Source organism: Zeus faber (genome assembly GCF_960531495.2).
Source record: "Zeus faber genome assembly, chromosome: 18".
Taxonomy (NCBI): domain Eukaryota; kingdom Metazoa; phylum Chordata; class Actinopteri; order Zeiformes; family Zeidae; genus Zeus; species Zeus faber.
In genome coordinates, this window is record NC_137210.1 from 31,072,097 (window position 1) to 31,099,678 (window position 27,582).

The 27,582-nt window shown below is 45.8% G+C and overlaps 1 protein-coding gene across 2 annotated transcripts; it reads right to left on the bottom strand.

Moving 5' to 3' along the window:
• Window positions 1-80: 80 nt before the first annotated feature.
• On the bottom strand, window positions 81-27,582 carry lcp1 (lymphocyte cytosolic protein 1 (L-plastin)). Of its 2 annotated transcripts, XM_080019081.1 has the most exons (16): window positions 27,480-27,582; window positions 25,946-26,012; window positions 20,672-20,820; window positions 20,301-20,424; window positions 12,616-12,748; window positions 12,123-12,204; window positions 11,724-11,889; window positions 11,336-11,478; window positions 9,129-9,224; window positions 8,792-8,987; window positions 7,967-8,045; window positions 7,159-7,273; window positions 1,968-2,101; window positions 1,588-1,708; window positions 1,112-1,236; window positions 81-577 (listed from the first exon to the last, which is right to left on the bottom strand). In XM_080019081.1, exons 2-16 carry the CDS (start codon window positions 26,010-26,012, stop codon window positions 445-447), a joined length of 1,863 nt encoding a protein of 620 aa, XP_079875207.1. In that variant the 5' UTR covers window positions 27,480-27,582; the 3' UTR covers window positions 81-444. The 2 variants fall into 2 exon arrangements, 1 of the variants encoding a protein (XP_079875207.1); XR_013844639.1 differs by lacking the exon at window positions 81-577 and having other exon boundaries at window positions 1,910-2,101.

The following is a 27,582-nucleotide window of genomic DNA, read 5'->3' on the forward strand; positions in this document are numbered from 1 at the left end:
TGAATGGCAAAATCATTTTATTTCCTTTGTATATTTGGCAAATGCTTGATTTGCAATGAATAGAATCAAACACAGAAAAACCAAAGAATAGAATGAGTCATTTGTCCATTACCATTATCATGGCTGTATATATACTCCAGTAGTACTGCGTATAGGCCAAAGTACATGTATAAGGCCCTGTTCTTTAAAAAGTGTCTACAAGGACAGTGAGCTGTTAACAAATGGTTCTCAAGTGTCAGGTGATCCCAAGCCCTGCCCCCTTTCATTTAAATCCTGAATGTTTGCTGTTAGAGATTTTCCACGCCTGAAAGAAGTCCTATCATGTCCTGCTTACATCTGTTTAACTGTAACCTGCTTGTTAGGATGCATCACAATTTTGGTGGATCGGAGCTCCTGATTGGAGTTTTGGATCTTTCCAGGGGAGCTCTCTGATTGGGTGACTTCTCAGGCCCTCTTCATGCCACGGGCCATGAGGCAGGCGAACACTGTCATCACCATCTTGGGCTTCACCTCCACCAGGTCCTCAGGCAGCGCGTACACCCGCGCACCAATCTTCCTCGCCATGGATATTGCATACCTGGCAACAGCAGACAGTAAACTACTATTACTATTTAAGATACAATGTGTTATCTTATGTACCACCAGATGGAGGCCTAGTCTATCGTAACCATTCTAGTTCATTCCAGTTTTAGACCCTTTTCTATCTGACCCTGCAGCCTGAATGACGTACTACATACTACTTACGTGTGCGTAAAAATAATGTCTTCTCAGACTATATAGAAAGCCTATAAAAGATCAAACACACTCAAGTTTTGTATGTGTGTGTTTGTGTGTGTGTGTTGGGTTGCTGCGCCATGTAAGCACAGTTGTACATGTTTGTGATGTTTAGGGGTTAACAGAATAGTGCTGAGCCATGGGATTATTTTAGTGTAAAGTGCCATGGCTGAAAAAGGGTTTGAGTGTGGCAGCAGCACCTGAATGGCTAGTGCACCAAACTACGTAAGACCTGATGCAGAGTTTACGGAACCAGTTCCAGAAGCTGGTCCAGAGCTGGCTCCAGAAGTGGTTCCAGAAGCGGTTCCAGGACCAGCAGTTTCAGAAGTGTCCGTACTTGGCATTGTTGAGTTTCTCGTCCTGGGTCAGGTCCTCGGTCCTGAGCAGGTCGTATCGGATGGACCCGGGCTGGATGGCGTCGATCAGATCCAGAACCGGCAGGCTGCTGCTGATGGAGCCGTCCTGCACACCGTATTGGAGCATATGGAACTATTGATCTCATCGGAAAGGATTTGTGATTATCAGAATAACAATATTGATTCTCCTCAAACTCAGGACATAACATATTTCTGAACCAACATCTGATAAATTATGATATGATATAAGAATGAATGTCCTGCCCTTCATGTCTGGAACGGAGAAAGATGGATGAAATGCAATTCTATTGTAATGAACTCAAACGGTTACGGTACTGTTCAATAACGGTGCTGTTCGGTAATGGTACCATTCTCTACTGGTAGTGTTCTGGGACTTTGGGATTGGGACTCCATATCGGGCTCTAATGTAATCCTGTTCTGGCTCTGGAACTGGTACCTTGAAGCCAGCGATGGGGGGTTTTCCAGCCCCAGTGAGGGTCCCATTGACCCAGGACACGATGGTGTCGTCGGTCACCTTCTGGCCATCACCCAGTTCCTCCAGGATGTTCAGGGTGTACCTGGGGAGGAACGAGTAGTTAACCAATACATTCACTAGTAGTTAACCCACTTCCCCTTAACTTGTCATTAAATATTACATTTCTGTATTAGACAATCTGTTCCATGAAATATTGTCGTAGTGCACGTCAAATGGTAAACTGATTCACATGATAATATATAATCGTACACCTGGTCCTGGTGCGACCCAAGACCCAACTAACCCTAAAGCCTTGTTCTGCTAACACCACCTGACAGGAGGTGCTGGCGACCATGTTGTACCTCCTCATCAGCTGCCAGAGCAGAGCCAGGGTGAGGGTTCGATTGCCCACGTTGAGGTCCTGACCAGCGATGCCCACCAGCGAGAACTTGGCCTCCTTCTTCCCAAGCTCCACCGCATAGTTGCAGTTCTCCAACTGTACATTCAGTATGGGGGAATCATAGTATAATAAAATATGGTACAGTATAGTCAAGTTACAGTGAAGTAGAATTACATTACATTTAGCAGACACTTTTATCCAAAGCGACTTACAATTATCCAAACACCGACGGACGCAGCCATCAGGAGCAATTAGGGGTTAGGATTGGATTAGGAGCTTCGGATTGAACCAGCAACGTTTAGATTACTAGACGACCAGCTCTACCTCCTGAGCTACCATCCCCACAATAGATGGAATATATAGAGTAGTAGTAGAGTTATAGTAAAGTTATAGTAAAGTAGAATACAGTTGAGTTATAGTAAAGTAGGATACAGTATAGTAAAGTTATAGTAGAGCTATAATAAAGTAGAATTCAGTATAGTAGAGGTATAGTACAGTTATAGTGAAGTAGGATACAGTATAGTAGAGATATAGTAGAGCTATAGTAAAGTACAATACAGTATAGCAGAGTTATAGTAGAGTTAAAGTAAAGTAGGATACAGTATAGCAGTTATAGTAGAGCTATAGAATACAGTATAGTGGAGTTATAGTAAAGTGGAGTAGAGTTAAAGAATAGTAGAGTTAGAAGGGTTATAGTGAAGTAGAATACAGTATAGTACAGTTATAGTAGAGCTATAGTAAAGTAGAATACAGTATAGTACAGTTATAGTAGAGCTATAGTAAAGTAGAATACGGTAAGGTAGTGGTAGAGTAGAGTTATAGTAAAATGGAATATAGTAGAGTTATAGTAAAGTAGGATACGGTATAGCAGTTATAGAAGAGCTTTAGTAAAGTAGAATACAGTATAGTCGAGTTATAGTAAAGTAGAGATATAGTAAAGTAGAATTATAGTATGGAAGAGTTATAGTAAAGTAGAATATAGTATAGTAGAGTTATAGTAGAGCTATAGTAAAGTAGAATACAGTAATGTAGAGTAGTGTAGAGTAGTTATATTATTCTCAGGGGGAGAAGACGACAGCCTTCACGAGGCCTCTCCTGTGAGTAGTGAGAAATGGTGCAAGACCAACTCACGAAACTAATGTCGCCAAAGAATCATCGAGCTGGCAGACCAAGGTACAAGCCAATGCCAAAACCAAGGCAGAGAACATCCTCTTTAGGACGGGCGGACACCCCCACCGTCGAAAACCAAGGTCTGCCGGTGCTCCAACTCAATGTCGAGGGCCTTACCATCGCAAAACTCGAAGTCATCAGGCATCTCGCCGATTCCAACAAAGTGGCAGCGGTCCTCCTGCAAGAGACACACTGGGTGTCAGATGAAAAACCTCAAGCTTCCTGGGTTCTCCCTCGCTGCATCCATCCACAGCAAGAAGCATGGAATGGCAACCTTCGTCCGAGATGGTTTGAGCTGGGCAGCCACCAGCCAATCTCCACCTGGCTGCAACATCGAGTGGCTGGCCACTAAAATCCAAGAAACATCTGTCGTGAACGTATATAAGCCCCCACCAACAGCGCTGACTGCATCATCACTTCCATCCGTGACTGCTCCTGCCATCTATGCAGGTGACTTCAACTGCCAACATACGGATTGGGGTTACCAACACACATCACAGGATGGAGAAGCACTGAGTGAGTGGGCCTCTAACATTGAGGCACTACTGCTGTACGACCCAAAGGAGCCCCCAAGCTTCTGCTCTGCACGTTGGAACTCTTATACCAACCCAGATCTGGCCTTCGTCATATGCCGCAGTAACGACCTGAAACCGGAGAGACGTGTCTTGGACAGGTTCCCTCGCTCACACCACCGGCCATCCATCATCAAAGTACCATCCCTAGTACAGCCGGTAGCTGGCAAACCGGTCAGGAGATGGAACTTCAGGAAGGCGAACTGGCAGTCGTTTACGGTGGAAACAGAAAGAAGAACTGCTGGTCTCATGGACCCAGAAGCAGAAGACGTGGATGCTGCATACAGTGCCTACTGTGAAGTCCTCCTAAGGGCAGCAAAGCACAACATCCCACGTGGCTACAATAAAAACTATATCCCGGGCTGGGATGAGGAGTGCAGCTGCCTGTTGCGCCAACACCAGCAGGCGATCACCAGGGAAGAAATGGACGCAACAGCAACAACCCTACTGCAGAAGCTGGATGACACCCGAAGGGCTAGGTGGACGGAAGTAGCGGAATCCATCGACTTCACCCACTCCAGCCGGAAGGCGTGGCAGACCATCAACTTGCTCTCAGGGAGAAAAACAACACCTCGTAGGTGTCCAGTGACTGCAGATGCTATTGCTTCCCAGCTCCTGAAAAATGGTCGCTTCCCTGATGCGGACAAAAACTTCGCACGACTGACATCGTGTGCGGTATCATCCCTCTCCAGAGCAGCCAGCGCTGATGCTAATCTCTCAGGAGACTTCACAGCAGCCGAGCTAAAGGCAGCAATTAAAAAACTGAAGCTGGGCAAATCACCAGGTCGAGACAATATCCACCCAGAGTTTGTTATGCACCAAAGTGAAAGAACATCTCAATGGCTACGCACATTCTTCTCATCATGCTTCCGGAGGTCCAAGCTCCCGAAGACCTGGCGCCGTGCTTCCATCATAGCCTTTCCAAAGCCGAACAAACCCGCCGAAGACCCGAAGTCCTACAGGCCCATATCCCTGCTCTGTGTCCCGTACAAGATTCTGGAGAGGCTGATCCACAGCCGCATTGAGCCAGTGGTGGACCCTCAACTCCCACCGGAACAAGCCGGCTTCCGCAGAGGCAGGTCAACGGTGGACCAGGTAACGCTACTCACCCAGGACATCGAGGACAGCTTCCAAGATAATGAGAAAGCTGGAGTAGTATTCCTGGACCTGACAGCCGCTTATGACACCGTGTGGCACCGTGGACTACACCTGAAACTGTTGAGAACAATCCCGGACCGGCACATGGTGAGATTTATTATGGAGATGCTATCTAACCATAGCTTCATCCTACAAACCAGCGATGGCCAGACCAGCAGGCTCAGAAGGCTGAAGAACGGTGTCCCGCAAGGCTCTGTCCTCTCACCAATGTTATTTAACATCTATATTCACGACCTGCCAGACACAACATCCAAGAAGTACGGCTATGCGGACGACCTGGCCATCATGCTTCGATGCCCAACATGGAACACTATGGAAGAAGGCCTCAACCGAGACATGGGCATCCTGGCAGACTACCTCCAGAAGTGGCACCTTCAGCTCAGCATGGGCAAAACAGTGTCTGCAGCTTACCACCTCTACAACCGGGAGGCAAGAAGGGAACTGGACGTGCATGTTGGCAACATCCGCCTGGAGTTCCAGCAAGCCCCCAAGTACCTCGGCGTATGCTTGGACCGGACGCTGTCCTACAAGCAGCACCTGGATGAAGTGAAGGCCAAGACAACTGCAAGGGTCTCGCTCATCCGCCGCCTTGCAGGCTCGACTTGGGGAGCTTCCCCCCAGACCCTACGCATATCCACGCAAGCCCTGGTCCTACCCGTAGCGGAATACTGTGCCCCTGCCTGGAGCAGAAGTCCACATGCGAACAAGGTGGATACTGTCATCAACAGCGCCCTCCGGATAGTAACTGGTTGTCTGAAACCCACCCCTGTGTCCTACCTGCCAGTCCTAGCTGGTATCGCCCCACCCAGTCTCCGACGGGAAGCAGCTACCCTCGCCCTGGCAAGGAAAGCCCAGAAGAACGACTGGCACATCCTACACAAAGCCACAACAACACCGGCACCACCATGCAGGCTCAAGTCTCGCCATCCCTACAACAAGGCAGCACAAGAGATGCTACAGTCGATCCCTGACGACTTGTCCAAGGACGCCTGGCTGGCAGCATCCTGGAGACAATCGTGGGAGTCAGCTGCGCCCTCGCGCATCCAACGATACATCCGGGACCCAGGAGGAGGTGTAAAAGGAGAAGACATGCCACGCCACCTATGGACCTCGCTGAACCGCCTGCGTACTGGCGTCGGGCGCTTCAAGTCCTCTCTAAAGAAGTGGGGCCTATCCGACAGTGCGTCATGCGAGTGTGGCGAACCTGAACAGACTGCCGAGCACATAATCACCAGCTGCCCCCTATACAGCCCACCCTCAGAAGCTGGCCTTTTTGACCTAGGACTGGAGACGAGGGCGTGGCTATATGACACTGAGTTGGCCATCTGATGATATACGAAAGAAGAAGAAGATAGTATGGAAGAGTTATAGTAAAGTAGAATATAGTATAGTAGAGTTATAGTAGAGCTATAGTAAAGTAGAATACAGTAATGTAGAGTTATAGTATAGTAGAGTTATTGTAAAGTAGAATACAGTATAGTACAGTTATAGTCAAGTATAATACAGTATAGTAGAGTTATAGTAAAGTAGAATACAGTATAGTAGAGTTATAGTAAAGTATAATGCGGTATAGGAGAGTTATGGTAAAGTAGAATACAGTATAGTAGAGTTGTGGCAAAGTAGAATACAGTATAGTGGAGTTCTAGCTAAGTAGAATACAGTATAGTAGAGTTATATTATAGCAGAATACAGAATAGTAGAGCTACAGTAGAGTTATGGCAAACTAGAATACAGTATAGTAGATTTATAGTATAGTAGAATACAGTATAGGAGAGTGATAGTAGAGTTATAGCAAAGTAGAATTCAATATAGAGTGATAGTATAGTAGAATTATAGTATAGTATAGTAGAGTTATAGCATAGTAGAGTTATAGTAAAGTAGAATACAGTATAGTAGAATTGTAGTAAAGTAGAATACGGTATAGTAGAGGTATAGTATAGTAGAATACAGTATAGTAAGTGGTGTAGTGGTGCCCGGGTATTTAAACATTTAAAAATGTTGACTTAACTTCCGCTACTTGTCAGGGAGGTAGGGTCATTATGGAATTCATATAAGCCACAGAAGAGCAATCAATCACTACTGGCCCATAGACTATAGGGTAAGACAACTAGAGATATAGTAGAGTCATAGTACAATACAGTAAAGGGGAGTTATAGTAGAGTTATAGTATAGTATAATTTGTTGAAATAGAGTAGTAGTAGACATGCAATATAGTGCAGTTAACAGCAGACTGCTTTCTGAAGTGTCTTGTACCTTCTTCATGTTGCTTCCCAGTTTGGAGTACGGAGGTTTGTTGACCTTGTCCCAATTCACCGGAACCCGGATCTTCTCATAGAGCTGGAAGATCACCAGGGCGTCGTCAAGATCCCTGTAATACACAGATCACCATGGCAGCAGCAGACAGTAAAAAACTTTTATCATTTAAGTTACAATGTGTAATGCTCTACCAATAGAAGGAGCACTAGTCTATCGTGATACTCCTGTTTATGTTCCACCAATAGATGGAGCACTAGTCTATCGTGATACTCCTGTTTATGTTCCACCAATAGATGGAGCACTAGTCTATCGTGATACTCCTGTTTATGTTCCACCAATAGATGGAGCACTAGTCTATCGTGATACTCCTGTTTATGTTCCACCAATAGATGGAGCACTAGTCTATCGTGATACTCCTGTTTATGTTCCACCACTAGAGAGAGCACCAGTCTATCGTGACACTCCTGTTTACTTTCCACCACTAGAGGGAGCACCAGTCTATCGTGACACTCCCGTTTACAATCCACTTACATTCCACCACTAGACGGACCATTAGTTTAACATGACACTCCTGTTTACATTCCACCAATAGAGGGAGCACTAGTCTATCATGACACCCTTGTTTACTTTCTACCACTAGATGAGCACTAGTCTATCATGACACTCCTGTTTACATTCCACCACTAGATGGAGCACTAGTCTATCATGACGCTCCTGTTTACATTCCACCACTAGATGGAGCACTAGTCTATCATGGCACTCCTGTTTAAATTCCACCACTAGAGGGAGCACTTGTCCTTCTTACGCATAGAGGTGGTTGACGCGGGGGTTCACGCCCAGAGAGTTGATCCAGTTCCTGAAGGTCCGTTCCTCTCTGGTCTCACCTGAAGGAAAAAGTAAACTAGTTTCAACAAACTAAGTTGGATGTTTTGGATGTTGAGATGTCCCTTTTCTGAAGAGTAAACTGGTTTCCAAGCAGTGAACTGGTTTCTGAAGGTTCGCCCCCTATCTCAGCTGGTGGAACAAAGCATTTTACATGGATTTTGATTCAGACCAAAGAATAAGAAACAGCAGAAATCCTAAAGGTCTGATGTGATGAAACATGGACCCTGTTTTTATTCTGGTCATGTTATATTAATGATTTGCTAATCACTCGTGATTTTGGCATGGATTTAAAATGTAGTTTTAGTCTTTTAATTAAGATTGTAATAAATTAAAAAAATTAAAAACCTTAGTTTTAGTCAAGTTTAAGTCAGAATTTAGAATTTAGTTAGTTTGAATTTAGTGTCGTTTTAGTCAAATTTGTTTTCGTCGTAATGTAGTCAATGGATTTGGTGTTGAGCAGGCCACGCCCACTAGCCTGAGCAGCCTCTCCCACTGGCAACTTGGTTTTTCGCTCAGTTTGATTCATTCAATTCAGCTTCAAGATGGCTGAATTGAATTAATTCATCAATGAATTCACCTGAGATGTACCTGGGTTAGGTCACTCTTGTTCAAAGCTGGTCGTTCCTCACAAATGGAAATCATTGTATCTATTTTATTTCCATCATACAGTGTATCTACAATTCCTGATGTTGACATGTTTTCCATCATACAGTGTGTATGATGGAAGTCTGGACCAGACGCAGACCTTCGATGGAGCTCCAGTCGATGTCCTGGTTCTCCGGTTTCTTCAGCGCCGGGTACTTGTTGAACAGGTTAGCAATGTACGCCAGGTTCAGCTTAGGGTTGCCGCGGACGACGTCTGTGGCCGTGACAAACTGCCTGCATCCCAGGCGGTCGGCCTGCTCCAGCATGGACTCCGCCCTCTGCAGGTCGTCCTTCTCCTGCAAAGAAAAGAGCCAAACAATAACGATCTCTACGAGAACATGTGAGTCACATGTGCATGTTGTGTAGCATTTCCTTCTTAAATCGCCTTAAAAATAAAAGCAGGTTATTTTTGGACAGTTTCAGGTTGGTTCTCTTACCCTGACCCCCGACGTGTCGATGGTGATGGCGGGAATGCCCTCCTCGTCTCCTTTGGGAGCCACCTGGTTCAGCAGGGTGTAGTACGCTGTGGAGTCCTGAACAGTAAAACATAACTTCATTAATTTACAGTGAACACACATCCACCCAAAATAACCCACGTCAGGGTGACCAGGTCTGTATCGCTCTGAAGGAGGTGATTCAGTGATAACTACCATCTGGCTGCACATTATCTTGGCTATTACACACTACTTACTATGGCTGGGTATTGTCTAAAAAATTAAGATTATACCAGTATATCATATGAATGGATGCATTCAGTAAAGTGCCACCTCTTCTCCCCATCCAAATTATTTTTACACAAATACATTTTGAAAGTGTTTTTTAAAATTATTTAAAATTATTTAAATATTTATTAAATAACTGTAAAAAAATCTGTATAATGAAGTATCTGGGCAGGGTGATTTTAAACAAATAGCCTGTACAGGAGGAAGGAAAACCTCTTTCTCTGTTCTCATGGACATCTGACATCTGTTGTTTTTAAGATAGACTTGAAAGGTGTGAATTGATCCTTTCACAGTTGGAGCTGCAGCCGTAGTAAAGCTGTCACATGTCACATTCAATGGGAGGATGCTTGCAGTGATTGGCTGCCAGCAGCAACATACAGATGGTTGATTCTCTCAGATCTGGCTACAATAAGGATAGAATGCAGGTATCTCAATCGATACCTCAAAGATATTGACTACCAATACCCAGCCCTAGTACTTACTGAATACAACAATACACTGAGAATGATTTATAACTATGTCCAGTTTTCCAACTAGTATGACTAGTTTAATAAATACTGTAATATGTCTACTTTTATAACCAGTATGTCCAGTTTTATAACTAGTATGTCTAGTAAAATAATTAGTATGTCTTGTTTAATTACTAGTATGTCCAGTTTTATAACTAGTATGTCTAGTTAAATAGCAAGTATGTCTTGTTAATTACTAGTATGTCCAGTTTTATAACTAGTATGTCTCGTTAAATAACTTGTATGTCAAGTTTAATAACTAGTGTATCCAGTTTTATAACTAGTGTGTAGTTAAATAACTAGTATGTCCAGTTTTAAAACTAGTGTGCCTAGTTAAATAACTATTATGTCCAGTTTCATAACTAGTATGTCCAGTTTTATAACTAGTATGTCTAGTTTTATAACAAGTATGTCTAGTTTTATAACTAGTATGTCTAGTTAAATAATTAATATGTATAATTTCACAACTAGTATGTCCAGTTTAATAACTAGTATGTCTAGTTTTATAACTAGTATGTCCAGTTTTATAACTATGTCTAGTTTTAGAACCAATATGTCCAGTTTTAGAACTAGTATGTCTAGTTTTTGAACTAGTATGTCTAGTTTTAGAACCAATATGTCCAGTTTTAGAACTAGTATGTCTAGTTGTTGAACTAGTATGTCCAGTTTTAGAACTAGTATGTACAGTTTTAGAACTAGTATGTCCCGTTTTATAACTAGTATGTCTAGTTTTAGAACCAATATGTCCCGTTTTATAACTAGTATGTACAGTTTTATAACTAGTATGTCCCGTTTTAGAACCAATATGTCCAGTTTTAGAACTAGTATGTCTAGCTTTTGAACTAGTATGTCTAGTTTTAGAACCAATATGTCCCGTTTTATAACTAGTATGTACAGTTTTATAACTAGTATGTCCCGTTTTAGAACCAATATGTCCAGTTTTAGAACTAGTATGTCTAGCTTTTGAACTAGTATGTCTAGTTTTAGAACCAATATGTCCACTTTTAGAACTAGTATGTCTAGTTTTTGAACTAGTATGTCTCGAGCTTCTACTGAGAACAACATCGTAGTGAACTTCTCCTACATATAAATAAATTATTTACTGTAATAACTATAATTTTATATAATAATAAACGATTGACTATTATTAATATTAAACTGTCTTACATTATAGTTTCTATGTAGTGTCACCAAATGGCGCCACTAGCTAGTATTAGCAATAGCATGTAGCAGAGTGATACGAAGGAGTTGAAACCAGGAGAATTGGTAAACCGTGGCAACAGTCATTATTCAGAAATAACTGAGCGCTGGTTGATCTACTGACCAATCACAATCCATGATTCTACAGAGCAGAGGATATACTGTACACACACACACACATCCATCTTTCTCTCCATAAAGTGTGCGTGTGACCTTGATGTCGGAGCTGAAGTTATGAATCCTGGGGCTTCCCGCCTCCTCCAGGTGATGATTGGCCCATCGCAACAGCAGCTCCTCAGGTGAGAGCTTCATCAGGTCCTCCAGGCTCTCTCCCTCCTGCAGCAGGGCCATCAGCGCTGTACACACACACACAATCCTTTTTAGTGATGATACATCCAAGATCTTTCCAACTCTCCCAAATCTTCTTAATTTGAAGCTGAGGAAAAACATAATGTAGGTCGAAAATAATCAGTTTGTCCAATTTCAGATTGGATCAGGATCATTACAATGATCGATACCACACACACACCCACACACACACACACACACACAAACACACACACACACACACACACACACACACACACACACACACACACACCTTCGTTCCTAGTGATCTCGATGTCGGCGAACAGGCCGATCTTGATCACCTGCCAGAGCAGACCCAGGACCAGGTGCTGCCTGCCCTCCTTCAAGTCTTCAGCACCGATGTTCACCACATGACACCCGATGGCAGAAGCCGAGTTCAGTGCCAGGTTCAGGTTCTCCTGTGGTGCGCACACACACACACACACACACACACACAGAGACACACTCTTTTAAACCTTTACTTTGTGTTAAACAGTGAGAGTTGGTGTTAATGCTAATGCCATCTTCTTCGCCTCTTAAGACTAATTTACCAGCATGCACTGGAGCGGTTTGAGTCGTAGTGAGTCGGAATACGTGCACAGACCTCCAACCAGGGTTTAAAACCACTAACTAGCCCGTAATCCAACCTTACCTGGATGGTAAATGGTGTAATTTTCTTCTTATTGATCGTCCTCTCATCTATGGTTTCTGGCACGGACAGGTTGATCATCTTACTAACAAACAGGAACACACCAGTTTCATCAGATTACATTTCACTGCATATATGTATGAAAGTATGTATATGTATGTGACAAATAATAATCTTGAATCTTGAATCAAATCAGCTGCTTTTACATTTTAACATTTAGATGTTCAAGATTAATTCTGCACCTTATGACATTTCAGTGAAGGATATTCTTTGTACTGTAAAGTAGTAATTAACATTAAAACCGCCCATCCACCATTCTACAAGCTCAGCTGTCAGGTATGACCAGTGTTGGAAATCACAGATGGACAGGAAGTGATGTCATTATCACACCAGGAAGTAAATAACAGGTTAATAAATATTTGACTTGGCTGAAGAGATATTTCTATCCATTCAAGATCAGGTTCAGGTTTTTCTCTCCTGTTCCTTGAGAACTTACCAGAGAATGATGCCATCTCCCACCGCAGTGAAGAGATCGTTGCTGTTGGGGTCCATGGGCAGGAGGTGGCCGCAGTCTGGGTCCTTCTCCAAGGCCTTGTTCACCCAGTTCACAAAGGCCACCTTTTCCTCCTCTGTGGAACAGAGACACATCCCATTAGCTCCCGAAGGTCCCCTGCCAATTGAAGGCCACCTCCATGTGGATGGGCCACCTCCGCCTGGCTCGGGGCCAGGTGGGGCTTGTGGCTGGTTGTGGTATTGCAGGGCTAGCCTTTATGAGGGCTATTGGTGGGCATGGGGGCCCCGCTGACACGCCTGTGAGGCGGGCAGTTTGGGCGGGGTGTCGGTCTTTCAACCCGTGCCTGGCATCTGCAGCCTGGGTTCTGCCCCTGCGGCTGCCTCCTGCGAACTGTGGTTCTGCGCCTGTGGCTTGTGCCTGACATCGGGATGGGTTGTATGTGTGCGCTTCAGGGGTGCAGGCTCTCCCCGCACTCTCTGGGACTAGGTTATGTTCCTTGAGGCCGTGCGTGGGTGTGGCTCTGCTCCGCTTTTCTGGAGGCTGAGGGGGTCTTCTGTGGCTGCAGGGCGGGTTGTTCGGGGCTTTCCTGTTGAGTGTCTATACGGCTGCAAGACTCCGGGGTGGCTTCGGGGCCTTTTCTGCTGGTTGAAGGCGCTATTATATTATACTGACCTCATACACAAGAACCAATTGGGACAAGTCCCATGCACTCACCAGTGGACACATAAAACACACACACACAAACACACACACACACACACACTGTGCCGAAGAACGCATCTCTAGCCTGCTTGAATGACTACCATCCGGTGGCCCTCACCTCGGTGGTCATGAAGTGCTTTGAGAGGCTGATTATGGATTACATCAGTGCCTCCCTTACCATTGACACGCTGCAGTTTGTGTACCCGCCGAACAGATCCATGGACGACGTGTTCTCCCAGGTACTGCACACTACGCTCACGCACCTGGATTATCGGAAGGGGGCCTATGTGACGAGAAGGCCTGCCGCGAGGAGGTGGCTGAACTGTTACTCTGGTACCAGGAAAGCAGTCTCCTCCTGAACATCAGCAAAACTAAGGAGCTGATTGTGGACTTTAGGAGACGATTACAACCAAGGACACACTCGCTGTTGGTGATTAATGGGACTTCTGTCGACAGGGTGAGCAGCTTCAAGTACCTGGGAGTCCCCATCACGGGGGATTTAACATGGACTTTACAAACAGACTCTCTGGTGAGAAAGGCGAGGCAGTGTCTTTACCACCTCAGGCAGCTGAAAAAATGTAGGGTCTTGGTGAGGATCCTCAAGTCCTTCTACTCTGGAGCAGTGGAGAGCATCCTGACAGGCAACATCACTGCCTGGTTTGGGAACTGTACTGCTCAGGACTGGCAGGCCCTGAAGAGGGTGGTGCATTCAGCCCAACTACCCTCCCCTCCCTGCGGGACTTATACACCAGCTGATGTAGTAGCAGAGCCTGCAGGATCATGAAGGATCCTAATAACCCCAACAACAGACTCAGCAGTCACACAGCGATAACAGAGACTGAGACAGAGTTTCTTCATCAAGCCATAAGGACTGTCAACACTGAACTAACCAGGGGCCCTCACTGAGACACTCACATAGGCCCCACTGCCTTATTGTACAGTATGTAGTATACTGTATTGGTTACTGTATCAATGTTCTGTATGATGCACACTGTACTGCATACTGTACTGTTACTGTATTGCTGTGTCATACTGTTGTATACAATACTGTACATCTCAACACACACTACCTCTTTATTCACATGCCACTTTACTGCACATATCTGTATATATACATAATAGTCTATTCCTCTTGTTTATATTTTGATCCTCGGCATCATAGACTAGTTCTAGGGATGTGGAATGTTACCTCTCTGGCGGGGAAGGAGCCGGAGCCGGTGCGGAAGGTGGAACGGTACCAACTAGATATAGTTGGGCTCACTTCTACGCACAGCACTGGCTCTGGAACCAAACTCCTGGATACTCACGAGCCCCGGGAACGCCTGGTGGATGCCCCTGTCTGCGTGGTCTTCAACTCCCACCTCTGGAAGAATTTTTCGCGCATCCCAGGGGAGGTTGGGGACATGGAATACGAGTGGCTCATGTTCAAAATCTCCATTGCAGAGGCAGCTGCTAGGAGCTGTGGTCGGAAGGCAGATGGTGGACACCAGCGGTGATGGAAGCCATCAAGCTGAAGAAGGAGGCCTTTCGTGCTTGGCTGGCCCAGGGGTCTCCCGAGGCAGCAGACAGGTACCGGCAAGCTAGAAGGTCTACGGCTTCGGCAGTCACTGAAGCAAAAACCTGGGTGTTGAGGGGTCCAGGGAGGCTATGGAGAAGGACTTTCAGTTGGCCTCAAGGAAGTTTTGGCAAACTGTTCGGTGACTCAGAAATGGAAAGCAGGGCTTGGCTCAGGCTGTGTTCAGCCGGGAAGGGAGAAGTGCTGACCCGGACTGGAGATGTTGTCGGGCGGTGGAAAGAGCACTTTGAGGAACGCCTGAACCCGATCAATATGTCCTCAGGGGAAGAGGCAGAGTCTGAAGGCTCGGGGCAAGTCTCGTCCATATGCCTGGTGGAGGTCGCTGAGGCAGTCAAAAAGTTTCTCGGTGGCAAGGCGCCGGGGTTGGACGAGATTTGCCCTGAGATGCTGAAGGCTCTGGACATTGTTGGGCTGGCTTTGTTAACACGCCTCTTCTGTGTTGCGTGGATGTTGGGTGGTTCCCATTTTTTAAAGGGGGACCGGAGGGTGTGCTCCAATTATAGGGGTATCACACTGCTCAGCCTCCCCGGAAAAGCTTACTCCAGGGTGCAGGAATGCGGATTCCGTCCTGGACGTGGAACAGTGGACCAGCTCTTTACCCTTGCAGGGTTGCTGGGGCGGTCGTGGGAGTTTGCCCATTCTAGATGTTTGTGGACCTGGAGAAGGCTTTCGACCGTGTCCCTCGGGGGACCCTGTGGGAGTATGGGGTACCGGGGCCGTTGGTACGAGCCATCCGGGCCTTGTACAACCAAAGTGAAAGCTGTGTTCACATTCTCGGCACAAAGTCAAACACGTTCTCAGTGGGGATGGTAGCTCAGGCGGTAGAGCTGGTGGTCTAGAAATCCAAAGGTTGCTGGTTCGATCCCAGGCTCCTCCTGCTAGCATGCTGTAGTGTCCTTGAGCAAGACACTTAACCCCTAATTGCTCCTGATGGCTGCGTCCGTCAGTGTTTGAACAATTGTAAGTCGCTTTGGATAAAAGTGTCTGCTAAATGACTAAATGTAATGTAATGTAATGTAATCTCAGTGGGTGTTGGACTCCGCCAAGGTTTCCCCTTGTCCCCGATTCTGTTTGTGATATTCGTGGACAGATTCTCAAGGCGCAGCCGAGGCGAGGAGAGTGTCCGGTTTGGGAACCTCAGAATTGCATCTCTGCTTTTTGCAGATGATGTGGTTTTGTTGGCTTCATCAGGCCGTAACCTCCAACACGCACTGGGGATGTTTACAGCCGAGTGTGAAGCAGTCGGGATGAGAGTCACCACCTGTCTGAGGCCATGGTTCTCTGCCGGAAAACGGTGGATTGCTCCCTCTGGGTTTGGAGCCAGTTGCTGCCCCAAGTGAAGGAGTTCAAGTATCTCGGGATCTTGTTCACGAGTGAGGGGAAAATGGAGCGTGAGATGGACAGGCAGATTGGTATCAGCATGATGCGGGCGTTGTACCAGACCGTTGTGGTGAAGAGGGAGCTGAGCCAGAAGGCAAAGCTCTCAATTTACCAGTCAATCTACGTCCCAACCCTCACCTATGGTCATGAGCTTTGGGTAGTGACCGAAAGAACGAGATCACGAATACAAGCGGCCGAAATGAGTTTCCTCCGTAGGATGGCTGGGCTCAGCCTTAGAGATAGGGTGAGGAGCTCGGACATCCGGAGGGAGCTTGGAGTAGAGCCGTTGCTCCTTAGTGTCTAAAGGAGCCAGTTGAGGTGGTTCGGGCATCTGATCAGGATGCCTTTCCTTGGAGGTTTTCCGGGCACGTCCAGCTGGTAGAAGACCACGGGGTAGACCCAGAGCCGCTGGAGGGATTATATATCCCATCTGGAACGCCTCGGGGTCCCCCAGGAGGAACTGGAAAATGTTGGAGCTCCTTGCTCAGCCTGCTGCCACCGCGACCCGCCCCCGGATAAGCGGTGGAAAGTGGATGGATGGATGGATGGATGGATGGATGGATGGATGGATGGATGGATGGATGGATGAATATATTACCTTTTTACAATTTTTTTACTTCTATTTACTAACTGCATTACGTTTCAGGAATCAGTAGGTTACTTAGTTTGTACTTTTGTACTGTCTGTTTGTGTGTGTTTGTTGTTGGGAGATTTGTACTTATTAGGCATAATCTTACTGTGCATATTTTTACCTGTGCTGACAGCACAGGTAAAAATAAAAAAAATAAGGCCACCTCCACTGTATGGTGCGTTATGGAGCAAGTCAATGTTTTTCTATGATTTCACTAAATATTCAAAAGGTCAGCTTATTGACTGAATTTATGTTAACCCATGCTGCCACACCCATTTACCATGAAAAAAAACCATTTCTTCACCTGTTAATGACTACAGAGTGAGTCAGATACCTCCAAACTTTACTTTGAGTGGTTGCTTGTGGTGTAGGGACGGTCTGGTTGAGCAGCCACACCTGACCTGGATCTAGGTGATTGGGATCTGAGTGGATACATACCTGTTGATCGTTGGTTAGTCTGACGAGCAACAGGTAAAAACCCCATCCCCACACACACTCAGGAGAGGAGCCTGTGTCATGACATGTTCTATCTGCTGCTGGCGTATTCCAACTGGCCCACCCTCTACAATAAATTGATGTCAACAACCCCGTCGTCTGTGTCTCTGTGCCGCAGGTCCCTAAACACGCCACTTGGGTGGCAAAAATGACGATGTGGCAGGTATGTAAAACTGCCACATCATTTGCCAAGTTCACTTTTTCGGTCTATCAAGGTTGCTAGCTCGTAGTGTTGGTGAGAATCTACTTAGTTGGTTTGTAGTTGCCATGGTTTGAGGAGGAAAACACAACGTGAAATTGGAGGTTTCACATGTAATATTAGTTTGCACAGAAAGACTAGAAATAAGCAGAGAGTAAAAGTACTGATTTCAATCAGTATTTATTAACTGACATCATTCTAAGTTTAGGCAGCCTGGCCGCCCCGGAAGGGGGATTCCTCCCATCATGGCCCTTTTCAACATTTCTTCCCTTAGTTCCCCATCTGCTTTTTCTGAAGTTGTTTACTCATAGGTTGGAGGTTCAGACAAGGAGATGAACCATGATGAATACTTTAGAAACTCACCACTGGACATTCTGTGGATTCTAAAAGTTTGGTCGCTGGCTTCAGGGTTCAACTTCTATCAACTTATATCAACTTCTGTGTGGACTGCAATGTCCCAGCTCGGACTGTCACCTGTTACGCCAACAATAAACCATGGATCACTAAGCACATTAAGGCCATCCTGAACGAAAAGAAGAGGGCGTTCAGAGATGGCAACCGTGATGAGGTGAGGAGAGTGCAGGGGGTACTCAAGCTTTCCATCAAGGAGGCAAAAGACAGTTATAGGAGAAAGCTGGAGAAAAAAATCCAGCAAAACAACATGAGGGATGTGTGGAGTGGCATGAGAACCATCACTGGGTCCCAGAAGACTGGTGGCATGGGGTGGGAGGGCCATGCGGACCGGGCCAATGAACTGAACCAATTTTTCAATAGGTTTGATACCGCGGCCCATCCCCCACAAGTCTCTGCTGCTGGCTGCTCAATAAGTACTGCCAATCTCCCCCTACTCCTCCTCCTTACAGACCCCTTGTCTGCTCCTCACCACCTCAATTTGCACCCACCTACTCCACCCCTCCCCCCTGCTCTACACCATGTCCTTCACAACCTGAGGACCCCACCCCTCCCCCAACTGTCACCTCTACAGTGTCCTTCACGCCTGACCTGGTGAGAAGACAGCTGACGAGCCTCCACTCCCGACGGTGTTTTTCCCAGGGTGCATAAAGCCTGCGCCCCCCAGCTGTGTGGAGTACTCAGCCAAGTCTTCAGCCTGAGCCTGCACCTCCAGAGGGTCCCTGTGGTGTGGAAGATGTCCTGCCTCGTTCATGTACCGAAGACGCTGCATCCCAGCGGCCCTCAGGACTACAGACCGGTGGCTCTGACGTCCCACATCATGAAGACCTTTGAGAGGCTCGTCCTGGAGCAGCTAAGACCTATGGTCAGGCCCTTCACTGATCCACTGCAGGTCGCCTACCAGCCCCGCCTGGGAGCTGAGGACAGCATCATCTACCTGCTGAACAGTCTACACTCATCTGGACAAGCCGGCGAGCACTGTGAGAGTCATGTTCTTTGATTTCTCCAGTGCTCTCAACACCATCCGTCCGGCTCTACTGGGTGAGAGGATGGCTGCAATGCAGGTGGAGGCCCCCATCGTGTCCTGGATTGTTGATTACCTGACGGGCAGACCACAGTATGTACGCCTACAGAACTGTGTGTCTGACAGTGTAGTCAGCAACACAGGGGCCCCACAGGGGACTGTCCTCTCTCCCTTCCTCTTCACCCTCTTCACCTCAGACTTCAACTATTGCACTGAGTCCTGCCACCTTCAGAAGTTTTCCGATGACTCAGCAATAGTTGTATTAAAAAGGGTGATGAGAGTGAATACAGGACTGTTGTGGGCAACTTTGTCATCTGGAGTTAGATGAACCATCTGCAGCTCAATGTGACTAAGACAAAGGAGCTCATAGTGGATCTGAGGAGGGCAAAAACACCCGTGACCCCTGTTTCCATCCAGAGAGTCCCTGTGGAGACTGTGGAGGAGTACAAGTACCTGGGGGTGTACTTCAGTAACAAGTTGGACTGGACCAGAAACACCGAGGCAGTCTACAAAAAGGGCTAAAGCCGACTCTATTTCCGATGGAGGCTGAGGTCCTTTAACATCTGCCGGACGATGCTGAGGATGTTCTATGAGTCTGTTGTTGCCAGTCCGATCTTCTTCGCTGTCACATGCTGGGGCAGTGGGCTGAGGGTCGCAGACAACAACAGACTAAACAAACTAATCAGGAGGGCCGGTGATGTAGTAGGAGAGGAGCTGGACACCCTGACGACTGTGGCAGAGAGGAGGATGCTATCCAGGCTTCAGTCCATCTTGGACAATGTCTCACACCCTCACTACGACACACTGGCCCAGCAGAGGAGCACCTTCAGCAGAAGACTCCTCTTACCCAGATGCACCACAGAGCGCCACAGGAAATCATTCCTGCCTGTGGTCATCAATCTCCACAACGCCTCCCTCAGAGAGTCAGACACCCCCTCTCTGTAACCTGACCTCAAAACACGGTCTTCCACTTCTGCACCTTCTTTTTGCACATTTTTAACTGTACATTTTACACTCTATATAGATATGTTTATAACATATAGATATGTTTATAGATATATTTATATATTAATATGTTTCTTAATAATTAGTATATGTTGTATGTAAATATGTTGTATGTAAATATGTTGTATGTAGATTTGGAGGTGTAACAAAAGTAATTTCCCCCTGGGATTATTAAAGTATTTCTGATTCTGATTCTTATTCTGATTCAAGCCTGGACACGGTGCATGTGTGTGGATGCTTGCACCTGAGTAGGAGTGCTGGGTTCCAGACTGCTCCGAGGTTCCGGCCACGGCGCAGATGCCCTCCTTCTTGTTGATGGCCTTCCTGAAGGTCTTGGCGACCTCCGAGCTCTTCAGCTCATGAACGATCTGAGAGCCACAGAGCAGAGGATGGAGCTTCGGGTCAGTAAACATGACGACACAGAGTTGAAAATGTTTCTAATTACAGATTTGAAACATGGGACATTTCCGAAATCGAACTTGTTCAACTTGTACATGTACACTACTATTATCAACACTGTATGTTACTGTGCGCATTAAACAACGGTACATTAGATTATAATGTTGGATTCTCAAACTAGATGTTGGTATCAAACCGCTTCTTAAGACCTCTGACCTTGGTGAACTCGGGGAAGGTCATCCTTCCCTCCGTCTGGGTCAGCTCCTGCACAATCTCCCGCACCCTATACCCAGGCAGTGGCAGGTTGGCGGCCTTGAACAGCTCAGTCAGCTCGTCCTGGCTGATGAAGCCGTTGTTGTCCAGATCTGGGAAGAGGTTGACTTCATCTTAATTGTATGGATTAAGGTGGATTAGAGGGAACCAGTTATATTGGTTAGAATTTAACCTGGTTTGAGGTGGATTAGAGGCAACTAGTTTAACTGGTTAGACCTTAACCAAATTCTACACATTTGGGAAAAAACGCATTTTCAGCCGATTTAAACGTCGAAAAGGCGAATCGGTTAAACGCTTCAGTCATGACTCTATCCTGTTTTGAGGTGGATTAGAGAGGACTAGTCGTTCTAGTTAGACCTTAACCTGGTTTAAAGTGGATTGGAGAGGGCTAGTTCTAATGGTTAGAGCCTAACCAGGTTTAAGGTGGATTAGAGGGGACTCGTTCGACTAGTTAGAGCCTAACCGGGTTTAAGGTGTATAAGGGGGGACTAGTTCTCCTGGTAAAAGCCTAACCAGGATTAAGATGGATTCAAAGGGACTATCGTACTGGTTAGACCTTAACCTGATTTAAGGTGGATAAAAGGGGACTGGTTCCATTGGTTAGAGCCTAACCAAATTTAAGGTGGTTTAGAGGGGACTGGTTCTACTGGTTAGGGCCTAACCAGGTTTAAGTTGGATTAGAGGGGGCTGTTTCTATTGGTTGGACCTTATTCTGGTCTAAGGTGAAATAGAGGGGACTAGATCTACTGGTTAGGGCCTGACCAGGTTTAAGGTGGATTAGAGGAGACTAGTTCTACTGGTTAGACCTTAACCTGGTTTCAAGTGGATTAGAGGGCACTGGTCGTACTGGTTAACCTGACTTAAGGTGCATTAGAGGGGGCTAGTTCTACTGTTTAGAGCCTAAGCAGGTTTGAGGTGGATTAGAGGGGGCTCATTCTACTGGTGAGACCTTAACCTGGATTGAGGTGGATTAGAGGTGACTAGTTCAACTGGTTAGACCTTAACCTGGTTTTAGGTCCATTAGAGAGGACTAGTTCTAATGGCCCGAGCCTGACAAGGTTCACGGTGGATTAGAGGGGACTAGTTCTAGTGGTTAGAGCCTAACCAGGTTTAAGGTGGCTTCGAGGGGACTAGTTCTACTGGTAAGCCCTTAACCTGGTTTAATGTGGATTAGAGGGGACTGGTCATACTGGTTTGACCTTAACCTGGATTGAGGTGGATTAGAGGTGACTAGTTCAACTGGTTAGACCTTAACCTGGTTTAAGGTCCATTAGAGAGGACTAGTTCTAATGGCCCGAGCCTGACAAGGTTCACGGTGGATTAGAGGGGACTAGTTCTACTGGCTCGAACCTAACCAGGTTCACAGCGGATTAAAGGCGACTGGCTCTACTGGTTAGACCTTAACCTGGTTTTATGGTGGATTAAAGAGGGCTAGTTCTAATGGTTAGAGCCTAACCAGGGTTAAGGTGGATTAGAGGGAACTAGTTCTGGTAAGAGCCTAACCGGGATTAAGGTGGATTAAAGGGGACTAGTTCGACTGGTTACACCTTTATCTGGTTTAAAGTGGAATAGAGGGGAATGGTTCGACTGGTTAGACCTTGACCTGGTTTAAGGTGGAATAGAGGGGACTAGATCTACTGGTTAGGGCCTAACCAGGTTCAAGGTGGATTAGAGGGGACTAGTTCTACTGGTTAGAGCCTAACCAGGTTTAAGGTGGCTTCGAGGGGACTAGTTCTACTGGTAAGCCCTTAACCTGGTTTAATGTGGATTAGAGGTGACACGTTCTAGAGGGGGTTTCTTCTATTGGTTAGACCTTAACCTGGTTAAAGGTTGATTAGAGGACGCTAGTCATACTGGTTAGACCTTAACTTGATTTAACGTGGATAAGAGGGGACTGATTCTACTGGTTTGAGCCTAACCAGGTTTAAGGTGGATTAGAGGGGACTCGTTCGACTAGTTAGAGCCTAACCGGGTTTAAGGTGTATAAGGGGGGACTAGTTCTCCTGGTAAAAGCCTAACCAGGATTAAGGTGGATTCAAGGGGACTAGTCGTACTGGTTAGACCTTAACCTGATTTAAGGTGGATAAAAGGGGACTGGTTCCATTGGTTAGAGCCTAACCAGATTTAAGGTGGTTTAGAGGGGACTGGTTCTACTGGTTAGGGCCTAACCAGGTTTAAGGTGGATTAGAGTGGGCTGTTTCTACTGGTTACATCTTAATCTAGTTTAAAGTGGATTAGAGGGGACTGGTTCTATTGGTTGGACCTTATCCTGGTCTAAGGTGAAATAGAGGGGACTAGATCTACTGGTTAGGGCCTGACCAGGTTTAAGGTGGATTAGAGGAGAGTAGTTCTACTGGTTAGACCTTAACCTGGTTTCAAGTGGATTAGAGGTCACTGGTCGTACTGGTTTACCTGATTTAAGGTGCATTAGAGGGGGCTAGTTCTACTGTTTAGAGCCTAAGCAGGTTTGAGGTGGATTAGAGGGGGCTCATTCTACTGGTGAGACCTTAACCTTGTTTAAGGTCTATTAAAGAGGACTAGTTCGATTGGTTAGACCTTAACCTAGTTTAAGGTGTATTAGAGGGGACTATCCGTACTGGTTAAACCCTAACTTGGTTTAAATTGGATTAGAGGGGACTAGATCTACTGGTTTGGGCCGAACCAGGTTAAAGGTGGATTAGAGGAGACTAGTTCTACTGGTTAGACCTTAACCTGGTTTAAACTGGATTAGAGGGCACCAGTTGTACTGGTTAGACCTTAACCTGGTTTAAGGTGGCTTAGAGGGGAGAAGATATACTGGTTAGACCTTAAAATGGTTTGAATTGGATTAGAGGGGACGAGTTTTACTTTTTAGACCTCAAGCTGGTTTCAAGTGGCTTAAACGAGTCTATTTCTACTGGTTGGATCTTAACCTGGTTTAAGGTGGCTTCGAGGGGACTAGCTTTACTAGTTAGACCTTAACCTGGTTTAAGGTGGATTAGAGAGGACTGATTCTACTGGTTGGACCTTGACATGGTTTAAGGTGGATTAGAGGGGACTAGTTCTACTGGTTTGACCTTAACCTGGTTTAAGGTGGATTAGAGGGGACTGGTCATACTGGTTTGACCTTAACCTGGATTGAGGTGGATTAGAGGTGACTAGTTCAACTGGTTAGACCGTAACCTGGTTTAAGGTCCATTAGAGAGGACTAGTTCTAATGGCCCGAGCCTGACAAGGTTCACGGTGGATTAGAGGGGACTAGTTCTACTGGCTCGAACCTAACCAGGTTCACAGCGGATTAGAGGGGACTGGCTCTACTGGTTGGACCTTAACCTGGTTTTATTGTGGATTAAAGAGGGCTAGTTCTAATGGTTAGAGCCTAACCAGGGTTAAAGTGGATTAGAGAGGACTAGCTCTCATGGTTAGAGCCTAACTAGGATGAAGGTGGATTAGAGGGAACTAGTTCTGGTAAGAGCCTAACCGGGATTAAGGTGGATTAAAGGGAACTAGTTTGACTGGTTACACCTTTATCTGGTTTAAAGTGGAATAGATGGGAATGGTTCAACTGGTTAGACCTTGACCTGGTTTAAGGTGGAATAGAGGGGACTAGATCTACTGGTTAGGGCCTAACCAGGTTCAAGGTGGATTAGAGGAGACTAGTTCTACTGGTTAGACCTTAACCTGGTTTAAACTGGATTAGAGGGCACCAGTTGTACTGGTTAGACCTTAACCTGGTTTAAGGTGGATTAGAGAGGACTAGCTCTCATGGTTAGAGCCTAACTAGGATGAAGGTGGATTAGAGGGAACTAGTTCTGGTAAAAGCCTAACCGGGATTAAGGTGGATTAAAGGGAACTAGTTTGACTGGTTACACCTTTATCTGGTTTAAAGTGGAATAGAGGGGAATGGTTCAACTGGTTAGACCTTGACCTGGTTTAAGGTGGAATAGAGGGGACTAGATCTACTGGTTAGGGCCTAACCAGGTTCAAGGTGGATTAGAGGGGACTAGTTCTACTGGTTAGAGCCTACCAGGTTTAAGGTGGCTTCGAGGGGACTAGTTCTACTGGTAAGACCTTAACCTGGTTTAATGTGGATTAGAGGTGACACGTTCTAGAGGGGGTATCTTCAACTGGTTAGACCTTAACCTGGTTAAAGGTTGATTAGAGGACGCTAGTCATACTGGTTAGACCCTAACTTGATTTAACGTGGATAAGAGGGGACTGGTTCTACTGGTTTGAGCCTAACCAGGTTTAAGGTGGATTAGAGGGGACTCGTTCTACTGGTTAGAGCCTAACCAGGTTTAAGGTTGCTTCGAGGGGACTAGTTCTACTGGTAAGCCCTTAACCTGGTTTTATATGGATTAGAGGTGACAAGTTCTACTGGTCAGATCTTAACCTGGTTTAAGGTGGATTTGAGGGGACTAAGTGTACTGGTTAGACCTTAACCTGGTTAAGGTGGATTAGAGGGGGCTGGTCATACTGGTAAGACCTTAACGTGGTTTGAGGTGGATTAGAGGCAACTAGTTCTACTGGTTAGACCTTAACCTTGTTTAAGGTGGATTAGAGGGGACTGGTCATACTGGTTAGACCTTAACCTGGGTTGAGGTGGATTATAGGCGACTAGTTCGACTGGTTAGATTTTAACTTGGTTTAAGGTCCATTAGAGAGGACTAGTTCTAATGGCTCAAGCCTAACCAGGTTCACGGTGGCTTAGAGGGGACTAGTTCTACTGGTTAGACCTTGACCTGGTTTAAGGTGGATTAGAGGGGACTATTTGTCGTGGTTAGACCTTAACCTGGTTTAAGGTGGTTTAGAGGCGAGAAGTTATTCTGGTTAGACCCTAAACTGGTTTGAGTTGGATTAGAGGGGACGAGTTTTACTTTTTATACCTCAAGCTGGTTTAAAGTGGCTTAGATGGGTCTATTTCTATTGGTTGGATCTTAACCCGGTTTAAGGTGGCTTAGAGGGGACTAGTTTTACTAGTGAGACCTAACCTGGTTTAAGGTGGATTAGAGAGGACTGGTTCTACTGGTTAGACCTTGACCTGGTTTAAGGTGGAATAGAGGGAACTAGATCTACTGGTTAGGGCCTAACCAGGTTTAAGGTGGCTTTGAGGGGACTAGTTCTACTGGTAAGCCCTTAACCTGGTTTAATGTGGATTAGAGGCGACTAGTTCTACTGGTTAAAGGCTAACCAGGTTTAAAGTGGATTAGAAGGGATTAGTTTGTCTTGGGCTCTTACCGATCTTAGCAAAGGCCTCTTTCAAGTCCTCCAGCTCCTCTGGGGAGATCGGTGTGGAAGTGGCCATCTTGGAACACAAACACACAGTGAGATCTGGAAACAGTGACTGAAACAGTTTCAAGCAGTTGAATCTATCTGCCTGTCCGTCTATCTATCTATCTATCTATCTATCTATCTATCTATCTATCTATCTATCTATCTATCTATCTATCTATCTATCTATCTATCCATCTATCTATCTGTCTGTCTGTCTGTCTGTCTATCTATTGGAGGAACTTCAATGTAGCGTTAGGCTAAATGGTTAAACCACTTCCTGTTCTCAACTTCCTGTTTGTTCTTCAAACTGTGTCTTAGTGACATTGCAAGCATCAAACAAGGACAATCAAACGATTCAAAATGATCATATACTGTATTTAAATAATAACCTATACAGTATAAACATTGTGTGGATTTGGGGTTTGATGACAGAAAGTTGTTATAACCTGAGAACAGTGAGACAGTTGACAATGAGACAGGAGGCAGTGAGACCGGTAGAAGTGAGATAGGTTCTGAGTTTCGGTTACAGTAACTCTGAACCAAACCACTAAGTTCCTCTCATCTGCAGCTGAGTCTCTTACAGTGTTTATTGTTATCATGATAAATTAATATTTGTATTATTATTATTACTATTATTATTATTATTATTATTATTATTATTATTGCTTATTAAGGGATTTTTGCTGATTTACCACAAATAATAATAAGTAGTAGTAGAAGTAATAATAAATATTAAGATTCAAATTTGTTCATAACCCAGATGAAGCACATTTACAGTTTGTTTCTCTCCGTCTGTCTTGTCTGCTTGTCTGTCTGCTTGTCCGTCTGTCTCTGACGACAGGACATTGATAATGTTACAACATAACAAGATCAAGAAGACAATAAAATTAAAAATGAAACAATCCCCCCCTCTCCCTCTCCCTTTCTCTACCCCTCTCTCTCTTTTTCTCTCCCTCACTCTTCTTCTCTACCCCTCTCTCTCTCTGTCCTCCCCTCTCCCTCCTCTCTCTCCCTCCCTCATCTGTCCCTCTCCCTGTCTCCCCTCTCTCTCTGTCCCTCTCTCTCTCCCTCCCTCATCTGTCCCTCTCCCTCTCTCCTTCTCTCCCTCTCTCTCTCTGTCTCTCTCTCTCTCTCCCTCCCTCATCTGTCCCTCTCCCTGTCTCCCCTCTCTCTCTGTCCCTCTCTCTCTCCCTCCCTCATCTGTCCCTCTCCCTGTCTCCTTCTCTCCCTCTCTCTCTCTGTCTCTCTCTCTCTCTCCCTCCCTCCATCTGTCACCATCTGTCCCTCTCCTCTACCTCTCTCTCTCTGTCTCCCACTCTATCTCTCTCTCCCTCTCTCTCTCTCTCTCTCTCTCTCTCTCTCTCTATGTCTTCCTCTCTCTCTCTCTGTCTTCCTCTCTCTCTCTCTCTCTCCCTCCCTTTCTCTCCCTCTCTCTCTGTCTCCCTCTTTCTCTCTCTCTCTCCATCCATCGGAATCAAGCAGATCTGCTGTGTCTCACCTGACTGTTGTTGTCTGTCTTGCTGTGCTTTTACTTGCTGCTGTGCATCTGTCTTTGTGTTGTCAGTCGTCTGTCTGTCTGTGTCTCTGAGCGCAGGGTGACA